Below are 22,335 nucleotides of genomic sequence, written 5' to 3'. Positions count from 1 at the left end.
CAACTCCAGTGCTTCCTTCACTTCAAAATCAGAGCATGGAGGATCAATGTTGCATACTACATACAAAAGTCCACTAGCTTAATGCTAACACAAAAGAGCATAGACAGGCTAAGGAAACTAGCATCAATGTTTTGGTGTCGCAGCCCTTTAAGCAAGCGGTATTTGAACATAATCAGTGACTTGCTGTCATCCAATCCTGGCTGAATCGTGATCGTATCACTGGCGGGAAGCACCAGCGGCTTCGGAAATGACGACAGACTCAGTGAAGATGGCAGCAGATGTACTTGAAGGACTTTATACGCACACAAAGATGTGACACTAACGGTTGACAGCACGTGAAATTATATTTACTCATCTGGTCATCCAATCGGGTCCGTTCTCATTTCTTTATTTCTTCTTTCTCCTTGACCACTGCGGAAGAAAACCAATGAGCGTGATGATGACGTCATCGCAAAGGTACAACTAACACTCAAGATATCATTAGCATCATTACTAAAACAGTGACAAAACATTTGAAGGCAATACCCCATAAGGTTGAGTCTAAGTCTAAATAAATGAAAAATTCTCAAAAGTAGAAGACGGGCACTTGGAGTCCTACGGACCTCGGACCTCCAGCTTGCACTCCACCTCGTCCTCGCCGAGCGCGTTGACGGCCTTGCAAGTGTAGCGCCCGCCGTCGTACAGGCTGGGCTTGCGGATGTTCAGTGTCAGCACGCCTTGGTTGTTCTGCATCAGGAACTTCGGGTCCTCACCGATGATCATCTTGTTCTTCATCCAGATGATCTTGGGCTAGGGTGGGAAGACAAGCGAGTCTCCCTCGCGACTAGAGCGGATGCTAATGTGCGACGCGAAAGGGGCGCGCGCGAGCACACCTTTGGGTGGCCACGGACGGCACAGCTGATGGCCGCACTGTAGCCCGCCACCAGAGTCCGGTCCACCAGGGGCGCCGTGAATTTGGGGGAAGCGCTGTGGTCCCTCTCTTTGAAGGGCGGAGGCTTGTACTCCAAACCTGGAGGATGTCAAATAATTCATTTGTGTTGCCTTTTTATTTGGAGCCTTTTTCAACGTGGCCTTGGACGTACCCGTCTTGCAGATGAGTGCCGTGTTGCTGCTGACGCCGGGCTGCTCGCTCAGGCCACAGACGTTTTCACTGAAGACTCGGAAGGAGTACTCATTGCCCATGACCAGGTCAGACACAGTGCAGTTAGGCCGCCGGTTGTGCTCGTACACGGTGAACCAATCCTGAACCAGATCAGTCGAGGGTTGAGGTTCGAGTTAGGTTCCTGTTAGTTAGGTAAGGCTGAAAAATACAGCCAGTCCAGTTGAAGCCAGTCCAAGATGGCGGCCGCGGCCCACCTTGGTCTTCATGTCGGCCTTCTGAATGGTGTAGCCGATGATCTCGGCGTTGCCATCATCTTTGGGCGGCTTCCACTCCAGCGAAGCGTTGAAGCCCCAAATGTCAATGACACGTACCTCCAAGGGGGGGCCCGGCTTTTCTACCTCGAGAAACACATCACAGCCATGTACTTTCAGGAAGACGAGTTCTTCCTCTCATTAGCTCAACCTTCTCAAGCATCAAGTATGAACTTAATCCCGCTCGACACACAAATAATCCCGTGGCGTAATCCCGCTGACCTGTGAAGAGATGAGCGATGAGCCGGCGCTCAGGATTAGCACGCAGCTTTGATGACTTTGGCAAGTCGCAAATGAGGACTCGCGATGGCGCCTTTGAAGAGATTTGCGTTCGCCCGTTTCCAAAGCGGTGACTCACCCACCACCTGGATGCAGATGTCGGCACGGTCCTCCATGTTCTCGATCTGCACGGCCAGTGTGTACGTGCCCGAGTGGAGCCTCTCAGCCGAGCGAATGAAGAGGATGGAGTCCACCTCGCTGGAGCGCGTACCCACGCTTCGGTCCTCCAGGACTTTGCCGTCTTTGAGCCAGGTGGCCACTGGGCGAGGTTTACCCTGCAAACATACAAGACCCCAAAGAATTGACAAAATCCTACATTTTTGTTTTGCATTCCTGCAATGTCCACATTTCCAAGCCCAAAAGCCAAAAGCATCACCTGGGCTGAAACCTGAAGGGTCCTGAGTGCATTTAGCACATTCACACACAAAAAAAAACAGGGAATGAAATATTAAAATGGGCAAGTCAGCGGTTCTAAATGTGCCAGTCGTTCCTTTGCCGCCACTTGACCTACTTTGTGCCGATGCACTGATTTCTTTTTTTAGGGATATTTTTGGCTATTTGAGTCTACAACTAACATCGTTTTGGGGTGTCAACTACAAAACAGGAGATTACTAGAAAAGACCACATTTTTCATTTATTTATTACTAGAAAAGACCACATTTTTTATTTATTTATTTATTTATTTATTTATTTATTTATTTATTTATTTATTTATTTATTTATTTATTTATTTATTTATTTATTTATTTATTTATTTATTTATTTATTTATTTATTTATTTATTTAATGCTCATTTATATATTTTTATTTGCGATTTGCAACACTAACCTGGAAGGGGATGACCAAGTTGACCTTCTCTCCGACCACCTTTACCAGTTGGGTTCTAAGGTGGCGCGGCAAGCGGATCTTAGGATGTTCTGTAGAAAAGAGAGAACTGATTTCCATCTGACTTGAGTGCACCAGCTGGCCGGTCTCTGGTCTGACCCATGATCTCTCTGATAGTGACGGCCTGGGAGAGCGTGGCGGGGGGGCTGCGCCCGGCGATGTTGATGGCCACCACCCTGAACAGCATCTTCTCACCCACCGGCAGATCTTTCACCCGGTACTGGTTCTTCTGCACCGGTTCCTTGTTGGCCTCCACCCACTCGTCACCTGAAGGCGATCGAGAGGCTGCTTCATGCCTTTTTCAACTTGAGGAACTCATCATGACCATTAATTATTATCAAAGAACATTCCCTCACTTTATTAGGACAGTTTTCATTTTTTATTCCCCTCAGTAAAGCTTCATGTTGAGAATTACGGCTTCATTTAGCATTAAATGGCTGCCTTGTGCTTTTTTATTTTCCTTTCAGGGTCAGCAATGGCCAGCTTGCATGCAACTTACTTCCTTCTTTGCAGTACTCGATGATGTAACCGTCAATGCCGCCCGGTCCCACTTTCTCAGGAGGAAGCCACCGGAGAGCGCAGGTGGAGTCAGTCACATCCTCCACTGAGAGGCGAGTGGGCTCACTGGTGGGGGCTGGTGGGAGACGAGAGACGCTTCAATACCTCGTGGAGACACGTTAGGGATGAGTTGTCTCTGCAGTGTGATCGTGACACGAAGGAACGAAGGAATGGAGTGTGCGCGCACCGATGGGCATGAAGGGCTTGGAGTTGAAGCTGGGCTGCGAGATGCCAATACCGTTGACGGCAAAGACCCTCATCTCGTAAAGCACACCCTCGATCATCTTCTTGGCCTCGTAAGTGGTGGACTCGTACACGTCAAAGTTGAGTTTGGTCCACCTGGAGGAGCCGATCTTCTTCCTCTCCATCAGGTAACCTAGAGACAAAACGTCATTCAGTGTTGGAAGTGAAGATGAAGATTTTTTTTGAGGAGGAGTGGCGCAGGTCACCTTTAATGGGCACTCCGCCATCAAAGGCGGGAGGGTCCCAGATGATGGTGGCGCAGTTCTCGCCCACCGATGTGCATTTCACGTTCTCAGGAGGGTTGGGCACGTCTGGCGTGCACACGAAGAAGTGACAGAAGGCGGGTTCATGTGAAAAAGCAAATCCCAAAGCTAGACAAATGCTAATCGGTGTAGCGACATAGGAAACGCCCAACTGACCCACGACCTTGACGAAGAGCTCGGCCTTGTCCTCTCCGGCGGGGTTGGTGACGGTGAGCGAGTAGAATCCTTCGTCTTCCTTCTCCGCCCCCTGGATGACGAAGCTGCTCAAGGTCTTCCTGGTCTCCACGCGGACCCTCCCTTCCGCCTCGCTCACCGTCTATGGCACCGTCCGGAAAACAGCCGGTGAGTCATGTGAAAGTGGACAACACTCATTGCCTCCTCGCTCACCTTGTCGCCTCTCATCCAGCACACGATGGGAGGCGGATCGCCCGAGATCTCCACGTCAAAGCGAAGTTTGTTCCCGGCCACCACCGTGATGGTGTTCTTGCTCCCCGTCCCGCTGGTGTCCAAGTGGATCTTGGGCGGGTCTGTCACGTGACATGAAGTACTGCTGCAGTATCTACCGAATACTACTCGAATAATCCTGCTTGATTACTGATTGCTTGGTTGAGGACGCAATTCCATCCAGACAATGTATCAAGGAATGAGAACCCAATTGTAATTATTTGATACGTAACTGTTTCATAATTCTGTAATTGTACCTTTCCGCATACTACGAAACATAAAAGTACAAATCAAGTTAAGAACAACAATCTCATTATTACTGATTAACAGATACGTAAATAATATAGTAATAACAACCGGATAGTCAAGGAATAAGAGCTTGGGACTCACCTTGCCTGGGAACATAGTCAATCTTGATTTCTGCAAGAAAAGAACGGATGAGTCAGCGCAAATTTGTCCCAAATAACAAGATGCTAATTTCGCGGCTCACCCAGGAAGTTGAGCTTGGCCGACAGGGAGAGCGCGTAGCCATCGGGCACGAAGGTATAATCTCCCACGTCGGAGGGCTTCACGTCGTTGATCGTCAGCTTGTGTGTCCTGGAGACATGGCGGGGTTGCCAGGGAGACCACAGTCACTGCTCCAGCGGCAATTAAGCGACAGAGAGGAGTCGTTCTTGCGCTTCTTTTCCCCGGCAACAAAATTGTCCCAAATGGCTTTCACCTTGTGTGACCGCTGTCGCCTTGCCGTGTTTGTGATGGAGGGATTACGCAGAGAAGTCGGCAACCCTCGGGGGGGTGCATGTGTGCTTATCTGTGTGTGTTAAGAGGCTGTACTTTTGCAAATTGTTGCCTATTCCAAAAAAATGGGTCAAATGAATCATGTGGTCTTGATTGCATGATGTTTGCGTCAATGATCGGCGTGGCCACCAAACTGACATTGTCACAAATTCACTTAGATCGGATTATTCCCGGTGTGACGCTACCTTCCGATGTGAGTCATCTTGATGCGCTCGCTGGGCTGCACCTCCACGCCATCCTTGAACCACTTGCCCGTCACATGCTCGTCGGACACCTCGCACTTGAACATGGCTTGCTCACTGGCCTTCACCGTCAGGTCGGCGATGCTCTGCAGGACTTGCAGTTCTTTATCTGTACACGAGAAACATTTGCCCTTAGCTTAGCTGTTAGCAGCCGCTTCAAAGCCAAATAGCAGATTTTTTTTTGTTTACTCTCAAACTTTGGTCCACATTCTTGGCATTTTTGAAGCAACGTTGAAGGAACACTCCAGAGATTTGACAGTGTAGCAAGGAAGCGGAAGCCACGACCCCGTCATCAGTTTCGGACGTGTAGAGCAAATTAGCCTGACGGATAGCGTCACGATAGACACGCTCGCAGAAAAATTGAGCAATATTAATTACGGCACAAGCTAATTGATGAGTTTCCACGCTTGTCCGAATGAAAAACATCAACACGTAGCGATGGCTAAGCTAATTGAAATACCTGTCAGCACCCCGCCAACACTGACGACCAATTAGTTTGCGTCTCGGCCCCCTGTCGGCTTTCACATTGGTTTCACGGACGATTTGATGCGTTATCTTCGTTTAATGTTGAGTACCACGCTGTCAGCCTGATTCCCACATTTGGTGGGAGTAAGTCACAATGTGAGAGTTCTAAATAAGACCCGAGCCTTAAACTTCAAAGTCCAAGGTGAGTTGAGCAATCGAACTGGACAACTGCAGAAAAAAAAGATAACTATTTATCTTCTGGTGAGCTGCAAATGAAAAATTGTGACTCTGCATCGGGCTTTGAGTCTCTACATACACTATAGTTTACTCGATCATACAAATAAGGCAAGCAGCCACGCGGGTACCTTCCACTTCTAGCTCAGCCTTGGACTCTCCGCCATTGGTCATGGCAAAATAGGTGCCGATGTCCTCCTTGGTTACATCGTTGATGATCAAAAGGTGCTTCTTGCCATCCTTCTTGAATCTGTACTTGGAAGCTGCGCTCTCTTTGGTCAGCTCCACGCCGTCTTTCATCCTAAAGACCGACGGGCACTCGTTCACCTCGGTCGCCATACAAAACGGCAAAAGGTGTCGCTGACCATTTGACGTGTGCCCCTTCCTCTGAGACCTCCACCTCAAATTCCACCTTCTCGCCCACCACCGTGTGGACGTCATCCAGAAGCTTGGTGATGGTCACTGGGGGCTCTAAAAGACAACAGAATCAATTTTAAATTCATGGCCGTTGGTGGATTTAAGAATAAATAAATAAATAAATAAAACTTCATGTATTTTTGAATGTCATACTTGAGTTGTTCAGTCCTTAATGTGGCCTTCAGAGGCCACCTTCAAACGATGACGCATTCACTCACTCAAAACCATCAATGGGCTTTAGACTTTAGTCATAAAAACACAAACTTCTTTTTTTGTGTACAGAAATTCTTATAGTGCTTTTTGTGTATATTATATCATTGTGTATTTCATATTGATGACATTTGTATCTTATATTTTTTTAAATTGCATTTAATTCTATTTTATTATATAACTAATTGAAATGAATACATACCATTTATAAAGCATTCAGAACCGCATCATGTTATTTGTAGTTCATATTTATATTGTTTTAATTTGACTAATTGTATTTCGTTTCATTCCATTCCATTTGTATTTGAAATCATATGACTGTATTGTCGATTGTATTTTTTTTTTTTTACTGGCCTTGAGTTGTTTTCATTGCAGATGAGGAAGTGTTTGAGAAGACAACAGGTGAGTCAGCTACCTTTGACGAAGACCTCGGTGAAGCATTTGTCTTCGCCCACCACGCACTCGTAGGCGGCGTCGTCCGACAGGTTGCACTTGTTGATGGTAAGCGTGCGCCGGTTGCCCACGCACTCAAAGACGTACCTGAAGCACAAAGAGACGTCACGGGGAATACAGTCGCGCGGTGACGCAAGCTCACCAATTGTTTGGGACTTCCAGCTGCCGAGCAGCAAGGAAAAGGAAAAATAAAATGTGATTCAATTTTGATTGCACGACATCGATCACATATAAGCACTCACTTGGCCGAGGGTTTGATCTCCTGCCCATTTTTGAGCCACTTGATGGGAGCGTTGGGGTCGGCCACCTCCACGCTCAGCTGGATCCGGCGGCCCTTGTCCACCGAGTAGGCGGACTCCAGCTTCTTGAGGAAGGCTGCGAGCGCAACGTGGACTTAGGCCGTCGCCCACCTGGACTCCACCCACCCCACCTCACCGTCGCTCTTCTTGGGCTCCACCGTCTTCATCTTCTTCAGCCTCTTGAGCATGCCGCGTAGGTCGGTGATGCCGTACTCGAAGGCGATCTTTTCGTAGTCGCAGGGCTTGGCCGCCTTTAGGATCTCCCACACGTCCAGCTCCTCGCGGGGGAGCTGCTGCTGCTTCTTCTCCCTGACAGAAGCATCATGGCGGGCGGGCACAAAAAAGGGAATCGCTGGCCGTACCTTTTTTTGAGCAGAGCGCTGAAGTCCAGGTCGCCGGCGTCTTCGCCTGCATCGCCCCTGCGCGGGAAGAACATTCATGGTGAACTTCTCCGCTCGCTCATCCGTACCGCACAGCTTTACTATTTGTGCTTAACCTTTTTTTTTTTACAGCCACCCACTCACTCCACTAGCTGATTACGAGTCACCTTCTTGTACGGTTACAAGTGCGTACAGTTGAATGTTTTGTTTCGTTAAACGGTGTTTGTTTTACCGCCGTCAGAGCTCCCCCCCAACGCCGATATAAATTCTGAGTGTCTCTTGTGCCTGCACGGCTGAGCGCTCCACTCAAGGATAACGTGCGCGCTTGATAGTGGTGGTATAATCCCGGAAGGAGGGCAAACCCTCCCCGGGGAGCGATAATAACCTCGTCGACGGGACGCGGCAGCTCGGCGCTCGGCTGAGCGTGAAAACGTCGGCGTGGCCTCTTACTGTACATGAAGGCCTGTGGGAGCCTCGGATGACCTTCGTGCCAAGATGAGGGCAGAGCGAGTGAGCGGGCGGGCGCTTGACTAAGCTGAGGATGGCAAGCAATTAAAAGTATTTCGTCAACTTATTAGCCACATTACTGGACGCCAGGGTGGTATTTTGGGCATTGTGCTTACTAATCCATGAGCCTTTGCTCTTTTTAAGCCTGCGGCAATGTACAGACTGTGGTTGACCCTCGTGCCTGGATCAAGACTCTCTTAAAAGCTCCTCAGTTTGTTTTTGTGGGGCCCTTTCACTTACTTTGTGACAAGTATTGCAAAATTGGAGAATCTATAAGCTATTATGATTAATACTACGGAGGCTAAAATCGTTAACTATAAAAAGAGTTTCACTTCTTGAATTGATCTACTTGATTCTTTTCATTTTGACCAAAATTAGCCATTTTTTAAAGATGCACCTGTTTTTCTATTTGAGAGTTGTGCCTGGAAAAGACTTCAACGATGGTCAGAAAGATTCTTTGATCATCATCACTCACGTTTAACCTTGCAGCCTCAGAACTCTGACTTCCAAGTAACCTTTTGCTTTCCATTTCCTCCTCCTCCCCCTGGCGTTTGCAATACCAGCCCTGTACAAATAATGTCTCCGCGGCGGCTCAATATCGCGCTGTCGCTTCGTATGCTGCGCTGCTCGTCTTCACTGGGGCGCGCTAACGAGGATGGGAAATGATGCTTTCACGTGAAGTTTACTGATACCGGGACGCCTGCTGAAGGTGGACGCTGATTTTGCATTGCGTCACAAACGCAACCAAAGAGTAATTCACAAACACAGTGGTGCCTTGACAAGTCATAGTTAATTAATAGTAAATCAAATATCGCCGTTCGGATCTTGTTCCCGAGCCCCGGATTTGGCACCTGTGCATTAATATAATCATGTGACATGTCTACGATTGCGCGTGTGCCTCAGCAATGCTGCTCGGACGTCGCCTCCCTCATCCGAGAGGACTGAAAGGTTACCCAACATGAGACAGACAGACAGACAGACAGACAGAATGACACCGGACACTCACGATCGCTTAAAGGCCTCCAAAATGTTGTCATCCCGTTGCTCTTCCACAGCTGAAAGCAAAGTAGAATAGCGCTGAGGTTCCTTCATCTTCATGCCAAAAAGAGCCGATTATAATGCGATTAAACGACGCACCCTGCACGGAGACTTCAAAGGTGCAGCTGTCACACTTATCCTTGGAGGTCACCTCGCAACGGTAGCCGCCCGCATCGCCATCCACCACTTTGACAATACGCATCTCGTACGTGTAGATCTGCAATAACAACCAAGTTCCGAGTCAGCACTCTGATCCCGGTCAAAGCCGAGAAGCCTACCTTGGTGTTCCTGTCGTAGGTCTCCTTGAATTGCAGGTGCTTGCCGGCTTTACTGCCCAGGTCGAGCCACTTGCCCTTAAGCCACTTCATGGTGGGCTTCCTCATCAGGGTGGACGAGTCCACTTTGGCCAAAAACGTCACATCTTGACCTGCTCACACAAACACACACAAGTTGCTTTTTGAAAGCTGCCATTCCTTTTCTTTCACTGTTGTGCAAGCAAGGCGAGAGCAGAGGAGCTTGTGTGGTGGTGACCTTTAACGGCGGTGGCGCTCTCCGGCTTGAGCGCAAACAGGCCGGTCAGCTGGGACAGCTGAGGGTCCTCACCCGTGACGACCTCTGCCAGGGTGACACGTGTTACGTCACCATGAACACAAACACACATTGACTTTTGCTTACTTCCTGCAGCTATGCATCTTTAAAACTTTTTGGGGTACTTTCAAACCAACAGTGCACTTGACTCTGGTTTGCCCTGCTTTGCAAGCCTTGGGTAAGTTTGTGCTGACACAGTATCAATCCAAGCGCACCAAAACCGCAATCACTCTCTTCTCTCACGAAAAAGAAGGCAGGTGTGTCCACACACACATAAAAATAAAAAAAAACAGCATTGTACATTTCAGGGTACAATGGCTTGTCAGTGATACCCCTCGAAGGTTTTTCCTTTCTACCCTGACAGCCAAAGATTAGTCCTATGGGCTACATTTAGTCGGTGGAGAATGTGTCATAAAAACTCAGCGACCTCAAATTTGTGCTACGTGCAGTCAATATGATTAATTAAAAGAGTCCTTTGAGGAGGACCAGAGTGAGGGACGACTCAAATCAGAACAAGGTACACCAATGAATCAATCAAGCCATGTCTATTTGCCGATTCCAGTAGATAGACAGATGCTCGGCAAGTCTTACCATCAAGAGGCAACTCTGCATCGTAATGCGTGTTGGTGGGAGAGAGAAAGTATGTCAGTCTGGATAAAAGCATATTTCTGTTTTGGGGTCAGAAGGCAAGCAACACTCGTTCAGAACTACGCAGTTATGGAAAAGGTTTCCAAAAGAATCCCATGTGTAAATGCAGAAAGCTATGCGGCAGTCGCATAGTTTTTTTCGAGTCAGTCAAAATCAACTATATGTCCAGCTGCATGGTCATAATAATAAATAACACAAAATTCACCACTCGGTTTCTACTTGCTTTCTCTGTAATAAAAAAAGTATGATTTTGTTAGCACCAAATGCTAACTTGATGCTGCTAACGTACCTGAGTTAACATCCATTGCTGATGCTATGAGCTAAAAGGTTCCTTTTTGAATTTTCACACACACACACACGGTGACAGACACTCATGTTGACTGCCACACAACAAACATAAGCAGACCAACAGCAAGCGGGGGTGTTGGTTGAGGGTGTTTTGTGGTTGGCAGGCACCTTCTTACCATCGCTTGGCTCAGAGTTTGCTGAGTGAGAGGAAACATGGATGCCAGGAAAGCGTGGAGGCAGCAAAGTGGCAGCAGGAGGAAGACATTTGGTGACAAACATAAACACGCTGAAGCAAGCAAGCAAGCTCACCTGAGGTGGACTGGACATCTTCTAATGGACGACAAGCAAAAGTGAAAGCTGCATCACACTTTGTCGGCCCCTTTTTGATACGAGCGTCACAATATCAATAAAAAGAAGCAAGACGCTTTGCTCAAATTTTCCCAACAGGTAAACAGGTAACGACCCTTAACGACCTTGATCCTTTTCGTTCGGCATGTAACACATAAACACATTCACACGCCATTTCATCACAAGTGACTCAAGTTTTACTATGATCCAAAGTCAAACAATTCTCATGCGGAACACATTTGCAAGGAAAATACACGCACACAAAAATCACACAAAATGAAACACAGTAGTATGTCACAAATGCAAATGATATATAAAAAAATGAACATTTATGGAGTGTGTGTGTGTGTGTGTGCGTGTGTGTTTTCCTAATGGTGCAGGCCAAGCAGATGAATGTTTCATGCGTCCTTCAGCTACCTTTGTGCAAGTTTGCAATCCCGGCCTTTGATCACTTTGGTACTGAACTTAAAAAGATCTGGAGGGGAATTTTGGTTTAAAGGAAAGTATTTCTGGAAATATTTGTTTCATTTCCCTTCTCACCCTTTCGCCACCTAAATGTTTTATTCCTGGCGTCTGACAGTAGCAGTCGGGTGCACGTGAGTGCACTATGCTGGAGGTAGAAGGAAGGCTCCTCAAAGATCTTTGGAGATGTTTGCCTCTCCGGGCAGGAAGCAGCTAATCGCTAACGAGCCCCGCGAGAGTCACAAACACCTTTTGTGTGCTCACCTTGTCGGATTAAGCCGCGCTTGTGTTCGCCAGGCAAAGTCTGATGGAGGATGAGTGTGTGTGTGTATGTGTGTGCGTGCGTGCGTGCATGTGTGCGTGCGTGTGTGTGTGTGTGTCAAGCCAGATGAATTAGTGCATGAGCAGCTGCGACGATGAGGAAGAATGGTGACTTAGATGAGTGCTCACAACCAGATTTGTCTCTTCAAAGACTCACTCTGTGCGTGCGCGTGCAAATGATTGCCGGGATTTTGCAAGAGCGTATGCAGACATCAGGTTGGACGCTCACATTCTCACCTTTGGTGTCTGAAACAGAAACACAGAAAAGAACATTTCAGAATTGAAAGAATAAACATTTATTGTGACGCAGTGACCATGATTCTCTCTTCACTTACCAGCAGGGGGCGCTGCTGCAGCTTGATCACCGTCACCGGCTACAATTTTACATCAGAGAAGAGTTTAAAACAAGTCCTTACATTATTGGCTTGATGCAAACAATGTAAAACAAACATGAACCATAAAATGTGACCCTAAGCGATTATTGAATTAAAGTACAGTTTTTTTCCATGTATAATACGCACCCCAAAAATGGCATATCGATGCTGGAAAAAAGCCTGTACTCATGTATAATACGCACCCAAATTTTGACTCCTAAACGGAGTAAACGTAAAATTATTTCAGAAAAAATATCATCTTTGGGAACAACTGGATGTTATTCTGCTGGTCAGTATCACTGCGCATGCGCTAGCAAACTCAATAGCAAAGAAATGTTTCGGATTTGTGTAGGGTACATTGTGACAGCAAACGAGCAGGTGATCGAGCAAGCGTCTGATACGAGAGCATTGTGTTCGTATGGAGTGAACAGCAGAGAAGAAAGCGCATCTGTAATGGCGGCCTCCGTATCATATCCAGATAAAAAAAAAAAAAATCTTTTTTTTTGTACCCATGATTGCACCCCAGATTTTAGGACAATAAATTAGTTAAATTTTGCGCATTATACATGGAAAAAAACGGTAATAATTAAACCCTGAAGAACAAAAGATGGAGGCTCGGGGACTTTGACGAAAGATATTTGCAAGCATACAAAACATCAAAAGGAATCCAGTGGCTAAAATGAGGATTAGAACTTGTTTAGTTCAACACCCAAACCACGCTACCAATTTCACGGCTTTCGAATGGCTGTCCATTGTAGTGACGGATGCACAAAGTGCACACACAAAAAAAACACTTCTGGATCTCACCATGGTGGAACAACTAAGACAGGCATGAGAAGAAAAAAAACGTCCCGCTTGGCCACCTCCCCGGAATGTTAGTCCCTAATCTCTGCTGACATTTGGCGTCTCATCCAAGTCCAACATTTGATCATGCATGTGGAGTATGTCACGAAACTGCAGCCAGAGAAACACACACCTGTTTCCTGTGTCAGGAATGTGATGTCACCTGAGCCATCCAAATCTCCGCTAACCAGAAGCAGTCGGCTGTGGCCGAGCTCCAGAGCATTTGGTGCTATCGCATGGCCTCCGCCTGCACTCCTAAAGCAGCCTGGTGGCCTTTTGTGTTCATTACTGAGCCGAAACAAAAGTTTGAAGACAATTTGTCAGAAGCTCGGCGATTTCTTAAACTTTAATGAGTGAAAATTGGAAAATTCAGTGCCCAAATTAAGTTTTGCTAATCAACATGAAATTTGGTAGGCATGTTGATGATGAACACAAACACATAAAAGTCTCAGAAAGCCATGTCCAAAAATAACACTCTAATTTTGCCATTTCATTTTAAAGCGGACTTTTTGGGTTCTTGGTGGCTGCCTCAAAAGTCGTCCCGAAACTAGTTTCACCTCAAAACACGCCATTAGATAGCTATGTCTTTGGAGAGAGAGTTTATCTCCACTAAACATTGTCTTCTCTCCTTCCATACGCTCATTGTTATGGCCTGGCAGATGGACACTTCCATTTTAGGCACAGGCTCACTTCCTGTCATTGCGGTATAGCGTTACATTCCGAGCCGCCATCTCGTTCCCGTGAATATGCGGCGGCCACTTGATGGAGGGAGGGGCAGATGTAGAATCATAAAACGGACAAAAAGAGATGACAAGAAAACTGATGGATGGAGAGTCCCCAAAGGTTCCTCAGGGATTGGAGACAATCCAAAGGAGCTTTTTGGTTTCCAGCATTCATTTGTTTTAGAGGAACTCCAATTATCAGTTTACAGTCTGGCCGTATAATATAATCTTCACTTCACAACCTTTTTATCCCACAAGCCTTACAACCACGTCCCCTTGATTTTCTCATAAATCCTCACAGGAAGCCGTCCCAGCCGAAATCCAAACAAGCCATAATTCCTGTCGTTGCAGCCAAACATCCCGTCCTTGGCGCTCCAAAATGGATCGCATAGCTGACCGAGACGGAATGTCGAACTTAGCGAGCGCTTCCAAGACCGTTAGCGCCTGCTAGCTTGCAGGAACAACACTTGTGGCAAGACAAACAACAACTTTGGAGCTTTACAGAATCGGCAGTTGTGATTGGCAAACTCCTCGCAGGATCTTTAGCTCTTGGTGGGAAGTTGCTACTCATTAGTGACTTCAACTTTCATCTTCCGATCCAATTGTCACATTTCAGAGTTCACAGGAAAAAATGTCTCAATTGATTAGTCTGACTTCCTTTTCTCATTCCGTCTCTTATAAAACAACATTATATAATTATGAATGACTTAAAAACGTTTTGGGCCTCTGGGAACAAAATTTGAAAAGTAGGTCATTCTTTTTGTTCCATGCTGGTCAGCGTTGCCTAAAAATCTTGAAGTTTTCTTGAAATGAAAGCAATCTTGCTTGAATCTGCTACGGTTTTTATCAACAGCGACTGCTGACAGGACAGGTGTCCTCATCCGTGACTCGGAGTCCCAGGATCTCTTTGGTGACCATTCGCACTGATGGGGAGAATGTCAAGCTACCTCGAGTGACAAGCGACGTAATAATAAAGGCGCTCACCCTCCCGTCACCAAATGATGGCCACCTTCCAAGCGCCCTTAATGCCAATGAAACCAGCCGTTATCCGTAGATTTAAAAATAGATTCTTTTCAAAGCAAATCATGTTTTTTTTACCACCCTATCAGACCAAGAATAAAAAGCACCATGGTGCGACAAGCGAAGTACAAGACACGCTTGCGAAGTGATTGCGTGGCTAAATGAGGTTGGTTTGGAATTTTAGCCACTTAAAAGCAGAGGCCACCTTAAATCTCAGCGGACTCACAGCTCTGCAAGCAGACGCTAAAAATAGACTCCAATTAGCCTACTGCGCTAACATCCTTCATTTGACAACAACTGTATTATTGTCGTAGTCGTTCGCAGCTGTGTACATTTGGAACAGTTGCATTTTTGGTGCAGAGTACATCTACAGTGCATTATTACTTTTGAGTGGATATTCTGATGATGGATGTAATTTCTAAATTTAAAACTTCAAAGTAAAACATTCTGTATAGCTGATTCACACCAAAACAGCAGACGTCGTGTGTCATTCTAGGCGGGGCATCTTGAGACATTTTTTGCGGGTCTCCCTCATGATGCATAAAAACTGGTTCTGGGGGCCAATATTACAGCGATTGTGACAGAGTCTTATGTTGAGGGGTTTTTTTTTTGTTTGCAAACGTCCTCAAATGATCATTTTTTTGGTTTGGGCGGGGTCACTGGAACTAAAGGCCTTCGTCTCGCACCCTCGCAAGCATCAACAGGCCCCTATAACTGGGCAAGTGACTCCATCCTCGAGGCCCTTGGCACCTGTCGCGAGGCAGGATGACGATGCCCTGCCTGACAGGAGAGGTGACGCCATTAAACAAGCACAGCCTCCAGCCATCTCCTCACACCACCCTCAACTATTCTGGTGGCTGTTTATTGGGCTTCCAGAGGTGCGAAGAAATAATTTCAAGGAGGTATTTTAACACATTTAAATGTGCTCAAATGACTCACAGGTAGGTCTGGACTGCATCCATGCAATAAATGGGATTTGTTTGAGTTACTGTAGCTCAGAGGACTGCTCGGTGGAATGAACAGCCAAATTACATAAGACTGGGGGAGAAAGGACGAGGTGGTGGCACCTGCCTTGGCAGAGGCCTCCCCATCCATCCTCTCTCCTCCTGCACTGGCGTCTCGGGTTTCGAGCTGTGATTTACCCGCCAGCTGACAAAAGGCGGCGACAGCGCATATTTTAGTCTCCATGACAGCGCCAACATACGTTACAGCCCCCGCGGCATGATGTCACGACACGCCAGGTTATTCTTGAAAGCGACACCTTGCGCTTTATGACCGCAAAGACGAACAAACTCGACAGATTTAATTTACTGCAACACGACACGTCTGGGATTTGCCATTGGGAGTGGGACAAGTCAAAACATTTGGTACGACAGCATAAGCCAACCACAAGCAAAGGAGTAATGCGTCAACTATGACAAAATAGAGACGAATACGCCAGTGTATTAGACTAATAAATGTAGATTATAATATTGGGTGGGAAAAAAACCACTCAAATAGCAGACGACAAACACGAGGAAATAACAAAAATATAGAATAGATTTTTAAAAAAAATACAATATTAAAATGGAGGGCAAAAATACAGGCAAAAAATAACACTATTTGAAACATAATATAAAAAAGACAAATTTCCAAAATTAGAAAATAATTTTAACAAATAATAAATAATTCTTAATTCAAGAAATGCTAAACACCTTTGATATTTGGTCTCCAAAACTCAAGAGTTCAACCACGGGTGAGAGCAGTCATCATCTGCTTTCACTCAAATACATTTAACGTCAACTTTTCAAAGCCATCGGAATCCCTGTTTTAAAGTATCGAATACAACATACAATTTCAATCCTCTCTCAAGCTGAACGCTTCCCGGTAGGCCTGTCGGGAGTCAAGTGGTGGAAGGTGATTGACAGGCTACGTTAGCGGTTAGCTGTTCCTTTGTGTCGACATGCCGGCAGCTTTGGTGCGACATCTTACCAGGCTCCTGGAGCTCAGGCATGTCTGTCACAGTCACTTCCAAAGCGTCTTCGTCGTCTCGGGGATCTGCCTTCGCTTCCTGCTCCATCCCTTTTTATCACCTCACCTCGCTGCCTCCTCCTTCCTCCTCCTCCTGCTAACGCTGCCAGTCATCTCATCTTCTTGGAGTGACAGAGCGCTTGTCACCTAAAACCTTGGCAGCAGCACGGAGACCAGAAGATCAGGGCCGCCGGGAGACGCCGAGCGCCCCTGAGGAACTCCTCATTCCTGGTGTTAACGACCGCCGCGCTAATCAATCAACGGGCTGACGGAGCCCTCGGGGCCTCGCGTGCATTTCTGTGGTCTAAAATGAAAAGAGGAAAATGCAGAAAAGGAGATCACAGACCTGTGCTCAGACAATGACATTTGTCCGAGCTGTCAGCGGGAAAGAGATCCATAAGGTCAAGGATCTCATGTGTTCTTTAGGAGGTGCCCTGTACAGTCCCCGTGACCTTGACAAAGACGTGCCTGCGGATACTTTTACAGCTGATGTAAATATAAGCTCAGCAGACACAATATTGGTCACACCCAACACAGAAGCAATCTGATCGCACAACTGACCCGTATAGGGCCGTTTCATACCAAAATAGCGGACTACTTATGTCTTTTAAAGCATGGCTTCTTGAGACTTTTTTCTGGGTCAACATTTCGTAGACATGTCTACCAAATTTCAAGATGCTGAGTGAAATTACCTCCAGGGGCTGAATTTTCTAAATATCTTTGAATATTTTTGCATCACCTTATGAAATGGCCCTAAAATGTCCACTTTAAACCATGTCTCTTTTCAGATATTCAGACATTTCACACAGCCTTCTACGGTCTCCTTTTTCACAACACGTTATTTGAACATGTGACAAAGTGAGAGGATTTATATAAAATCTACATTTACATTCAGACTAAGAATAGCACAGCTGTTCAAGGTGTTAAAGAGAGGGATAACACCTAATCGGTGACCAGATACTTCGTCTCAAGTTCTGAATAACTGAGTCAGCTACTTATATATAATCTCTTTCCTTATTAGACTCTTTATTGCACTTTAAGACATGACATCATCCTGCTTCCCAGCTGTTTTACACCCAATAAAGTGGTTTTAGAGCTCTATAGCAACAAGATTTGCTTATGGGATGAACATAAATACATGTATTTCATCCATTTATTTTTAATTTTCTTCTGTGATATTAAATCTGTTTCTTTTACCAATACTTTACGACATTTATTTCGGTGCCATTTTGGAAAATATAGTATAGTAAGTATATACAAAGTGTCGTTTACATTGTTTTTGGTCATTTGGCGCCCTCTGTCATCCAATAAGGAGAGGTACAGCATGTAATATGATCACGAAAGAGTTAAGAGTGTACATGAATTAAAGACTTTAAAACTATTTACGATTATGTCGGTTATTTGATGAATGAAAATACGGAAACACATACATAGTCGTTGATTAGGGAGAGTTACTATAATAGCATACCGGAAGCGCTCAACGTTGTGCTGCTTTCTGTTTTTCGGCATCTTGTATGCCTTCAACGTTTAACATTATACGCCAATATATGTTAGTTACTCGACGTAAAATACATGGGTTTGGAATAATTCCTCAATTACAATGACCACTGTATCAATTTAATAATTTACCGGGAGAAAATACGCGTCGTCGTTTATGCGTTATGCTCTTATTGCGAAAGAGACTTGTGGAAGCACTAAACGGCGTTCTGTGAACACTACGTCGCCTTTGCCTGCCTGAACCTTTACGGTCAAATACAAATATGAAGCCTTTATCATCACTCAGAACGGCATTTGTTTCTTTTGTGTCACTTCTATACATTCAGATCGCCTGGTGCAATAATGACAGGAGGGTACGTGTGAGTCGTCTTAAAATCGTTGCATTGCATTTAGTCTTGGATGAAGGCGTTTAGCGATGTATGGTAGAAGGCTAACGGTAGCTTGGGTGGCTTTTTCTCCATTTCCAGGTTGACGTCCAAGATGCGGAATTCGGTGATTTCTCAGTGCCTATAGAACATTCCTTTGAAGTTGGTGAGCAAGTTTTACTGTCGTAGTGCCAATTTATTGTGTTTGATAGTTATCTAACGAAGCAACTTAAGTGCTACTTTGAGGGGGGTACTTCGCGACGTAATGCCGTTCGAAAGTATTAAACATTACAATGAAGTCGTCTGAAATTAATTTACTGGCTTTACCAGACTATTTTTGGCGTTATATTCTCAAACTCTACATTCTGATCTTCAATTCGGCGTATGTTAGTTGTTAATCCACGTCACCGTGGGTATTTCAAATCGCTCCCAAAGGATTGAACTGTCGCTGACATTTGAAACTGCAGGCGCATTTAACCGGGAACTCTCGCGCGATCTCTGTCCAGCTGACGTAGGAAAGTTCCGGGTGCGTGGAGCGCTGCTGCTCAAAGGAGGCAGGGATCCGGGAGTGACCCTGAGTCAGAACCAACTAACGCAGGACGACAGAGTCAAGCTCAAAGTGAGTAAAAGCAGTTATGAACCACACCAATAATAACAATAAAGTGCAAAAATTCTAAAATAAATAAATAAAAAACAACCGATTGTATAATTAAAATAAATGTTTTTACATTTACAAATTTCACCTTTTTTGTAACCTCAATTGACCTTGCCCATGGGCACAAAAATGTACTATTGAAAGCAATATATTAATTTATTAAAACCTGACAGGAAGTGGCAGCAGTGGACGGGCTGTACCGGATCCGAGTGCCTCGGATTTCGCTCCAGGCCGACAGACAGACGGAGCGACAAATGGACGGATACCTCACTGCCTTTGTCAGAGCTGTAAGTCCCTTCAACAAAAATATCTATAAAACTGTGACCAAACAAGTAAACATTATTCTTTTAATTTTCATTATCCTATTTTTTTGTTATGTAATTTATACTAAATTGGATGATAAACAAGGGCGGCTCGGTGGCGCACTGGTTAGCATGACCGCCTCACAGTTAAGAGGGTGCGGGTTTGATTCCACCTCCGGCCCTCCCTGTGTGGAGTTTCCATGTTCTCCCTGGGCCCGCTTGGGTTTTCTCCGGGCTCTCCGGTTTCTTCCCACATCCCAAAAACATGCTTGGTCGGCCGATTGGGCACTCCAAATTGTCCCTAGGTGTGAGTGCGAGTGCGAATGGTTGTTCGTCTCTGTGTGCCCTGCGATTGGCTGGCAACCGGTTCAGGGTGTCCCCCCCCTACTGCCCGATGACTGCTGGGATAGGCTCCAGCACGCCCGCGACCCCCGTGGGGAAAAGCGGTACAGATAATGGATGGATGATAAACAAAGTTATTTGCGCGACCCCAAAATTCCACCAGAAAATATAAGGAGTTTCCCTAAAACATAATTCTTCAGGTTCAACTTGGAGGGCGAGTGTTTTTAGATGGTACTTTTGACTAGCATTACTCTAATATATGATTAACATGAATTACAACAATAATAATCCTCATGATCGCCACGTTCCGTCTGTTCAGTGTGCCATGGTGGAGTCTCACCTGAGCGACGTGATCACACTGCACACGGACGTGTCGGGAACGCTGATTGGCATCTCCATCGTCACACTGCCAGGCGCTTGCATGGGGACGGACGTGGAGGACGAGGTGGACCTGGAGCTCTTCAACACCACGCTTAGCGTTATGGCCCCCGTCAACGCGCCCGGGTCCGTTACACCAAACGCTGATTACTTCTCGTCCTTTCTACTTGTTGGCGAGAGGAGCGATGGCAGCGATGTTTTTTATTCTCTTTGATGTCTAATTGCCATATAATGCCCTCGCAGGCCTGAGACGGCTATGTTCCTGGAGCGCATGGAGCAGGAGGCGGAGAAGAAAGGCAAAAATCCCCAGGAGCAAAAGTCTTTCTTCGCTAAATACGTAAGTGGACTGGACTTTCCCCTCCCCTTCCACAGCTCCCCTCTTCACCCTTAGTGTTGCCCATCTTACCCGCTCACCACACTTGCATCTTTTTTGCTTGCCCGTACTCGCCAAAGTGGATGTTTACCAAAGGGCTTCTGAAATTATGTCAGTTGTAATGCCACACCTTCGCCTGAAGGTGACGCCGTGTGTCTGCCCACGCAGCTCCTCGCTGACTGTTGTGTGCTGCTTGCTGTGCTGTTGTGTTGCAGTGGTATTTGATACTGGGAGGCGCAATCTTCCTCATGGCCTCCAATTCGGCACAGGCCCCAGCAGGGGGAGGCAGAGAGCAGAGCTGAAAAGCCCCCCCAGACTCACTCGCTGGAAGTAAACATGAGAATGTTTCATTGTGGCTCTTCCTCCTCATCTTCATCTGCTCATTTCCTCACACAGCGGCCACCAATGTTGCTGTTGTACTCAGCTGCCGAGAGATGAGGCGACTTTAGCGCATAAGAAGGAAATTGTTGAACACTGAGCAACCGCATGTCAAGTCGTGCCTCCGTAAATGCTGCTGTTTTGGTTAGCGACAGAGACAACGACACACGGTGGTGGGATCAGTGGCCATCAGTCAATGCCTCCCTGTCAAGGTCATTTGGGTCCAGTTGATTCATTAATGGAGGCGCGGCGTTTACCAGAGCAGGGGCCGTTATCTGAGGAAATACAGCACCTTTTAACGATATGAAGATAGTCAATTTCTAACTGCGTGAAGGACTTCCGTTAATCGTGTTCCACTTAACCACTAACAACATGCTTTTCCTATTCTTGTCTTGAAGCCAATCTGGAATAAATCAACGAATAGATTTTATAATTTGTGTTGCAGTGGATGTACATCGTGCCCCTGGTTCTCTTCCTGATGATGTCAGGCGCTCAGGACCAATCAGGGGCCGGGGGCGGCGGAGCAGCTAATGGCGGCGGACGATGATTTGTTTTTTGTTTTTGTTTCTCTTGTCAGCTGCTGTACATGAGCGTAAATGTGATGGTTTAAATTTCCTAATACCACTGTGAAGATAAATGTATTTATGACCCCATCGGATTAAAGCGGTTTGAGCTGAACCGAAGCAGCAACGCTGTTAATTTTAGATTTCGACAACAACAACTAAATATAGTTTGTAACTGCATCTGCATCATATGGAGTTCCATAGCATACTTGCAGAGGTATGACATCATGTGATATGACTCAAGTTAGGATAGGTATGTACATATCCAGAATAGCTCACAAACAGCACAATTGCTTTTATGAAATGCAAAAGATCATACATAACAGCATACAAGCACATGAAGAAATATTAAGTCTAGAAATGAGAATTTTGCATGGAAAGCTGACGGTGTATTTATTGGGATGTCATGAGATTGTCTGAAAATCTCAATGTATGCGCACCATCCCTCCTCCGGAAGGTCTTTTTTAGTTTGGCCGCTTATTTCGAGCGCCAGTTCGCCTTGCTGACCTGTTTCTCCGCAGCCCGATTGCATCAGGCCCCAACTTGCAGTGGCCTGTTGCATCATGGTAGGACCTCTCAGCTTGGCCGCTGATTGATGCGTTTATACCGGGAACCGCGGGGACACTGCAACATGTCATCTGTGTGCGTAGATACAAAAACTTCTCACACGCTCACGTACAACGTTGCATAACAAACATTATACTTGCGTAAAACCATAAAGAACCGATTG

General features: G+C 46.0%; 2 protein-coding genes across 4 annotated transcripts; one reads left to right on the top strand and one right to left on the bottom strand.

Annotated features, from left to right (window-relative positions):
* Nucleotides 1-279: 279 nt before the first annotated feature.
* Nucleotides 280-16,867, bottom strand: mybpc2a (myosin binding protein Ca). 2 transcript variants are annotated; one of them, XM_061303905.1, is made up of 28 exons: nucleotides 16,714-16,867; nucleotides 12,119-12,157; nucleotides 9,660-9,743; nucleotides 9,407-9,555; nucleotides 9,228-9,345; nucleotides 9,097-9,145; nucleotides 7,566-7,622; nucleotides 7,340-7,512; nucleotides 7,147-7,279; nucleotides 6,867-6,991; nucleotides 6,190-6,295; nucleotides 5,956-6,125; nucleotides 5,069-5,234; nucleotides 4,576-4,682; nucleotides 4,476-4,505; nucleotides 4,029-4,168; nucleotides 3,798-3,957; nucleotides 3,585-3,689; nucleotides 3,323-3,511; nucleotides 3,077-3,211; nucleotides 2,677-2,844; nucleotides 2,521-2,609; nucleotides 1,772-1,967; nucleotides 1,357-1,496; nucleotides 1,083-1,242; nucleotides 873-1,009; nucleotides 603-789; nucleotides 280-411 (listed from the first exon to the last, which is right to left on the bottom strand). In XM_061303905.1, the coding sequence occupies exons 1-28, from the start codon at nucleotides 16,799-16,801 to the stop codon at nucleotides 380-382; spliced, it is 3,432 nt and encodes a 1,143-aa protein (XP_061159889.1). In that variant the 5' UTR covers nucleotides 16,802-16,867; the 3' UTR covers nucleotides 280-379. The 2 variants fall into 2 exon arrangements, with proteins under 2 accessions (XP_061159889.1, XP_061159888.1); XM_061303904.1 differs by lacking the exons at nucleotides 12,119-12,157; nucleotides 16,714-16,867 and adding exons at nucleotides 10,308-10,322; nucleotides 10,829-10,955.
* A 1,573-nt stretch (nucleotides 16,868-18,440) lies between these two features.
* On the top strand, nucleotides 18,441-21,720 carry emc10 (ER membrane protein complex subunit 10). Of its 2 annotated transcripts, XM_061303058.1 has the most exons (8): nucleotides 18,441-18,602; nucleotides 18,717-18,780; nucleotides 19,121-19,233; nucleotides 19,443-19,556; nucleotides 20,233-20,417; nucleotides 20,535-20,628; nucleotides 20,880-20,994; nucleotides 21,488-21,720. In XM_061303058.1, the coding sequence occupies exons 1-7, from the start codon at nucleotides 18,513-18,515 to the stop codon at nucleotides 20,964-20,966; spliced, it is 747 nt and encodes a 248-aa protein (XP_061159042.1). In that variant the 5' UTR covers nucleotides 18,441-18,512; the 3' UTR covers nucleotides 20,967-20,994; nucleotides 21,488-21,720. The 2 variants fall into 2 exon arrangements, with proteins under 2 accessions (XP_061159042.1, XP_061159041.1); XM_061303057.1 differs by lacking the exon at nucleotides 20,880-20,994.
* The last annotated feature ends 615 nt before the right edge of the window (nucleotides 21,721-22,335 follow it).

This window comes from Syngnathus typhle, linkage group LG17 (genome assembly GCF_033458585.1).
Source record: "Syngnathus typhle isolate RoL2023-S1 ecotype Sweden linkage group LG17, RoL_Styp_1.0, whole genome shotgun sequence".
Classification (NCBI taxonomy): Eukaryota; Metazoa; Chordata; class Actinopteri; order Syngnathiformes; family Syngnathidae; genus Syngnathus; species Syngnathus typhle.
The sequence above is the reverse complement of the archived record's forward strand: the minus strand, read 5'-3'. Positions and strand labels throughout refer to the sequence as shown.

Coding starts and splice junctions, on each gene's coding strand:
- emc10 (XM_061303057.1), top strand. CDS start 18,513: ATGAAGCCTTTATCATCACTCAGAACGGCATTTGTTTCTTTTGTGTCA. Junction 18,781..19,120: donor AGAACATTCCTTTGAAGTTG/GTGAGCAAGTTT, acceptor ATCTCTGTCCAG/CTGACGTAGGAAAGTTCCGG. Junction 20,418..20,534: donor GCCCCCGTCAACGCGCCCGG/GTCCGTTACACC, acceptor ATGCCCTCGCAG/GCCTGAGACGGCTATGTTCC.
- mybpc2a (XM_061303905.1), bottom strand. CDS start 16,801: ATGGAGCAGGAAGCGAAGGCAGATCCCCGAGACGACGAAGACGCTTTG. Junction 7,513..7,565: donor AGCGCTCTGCTCAAAAAAAG/GTACGGCCAGCG, acceptor TGCTTCTGTCAG/GGAGAAGAAGCAGCAGCAGC. Junction 2,845..3,076: donor CGAGTACTGCAAAGAAGGAA/GTAAGTTGCATG, acceptor GATCGCCTTCAG/GTGACGAGTGGGTGGAGGCC.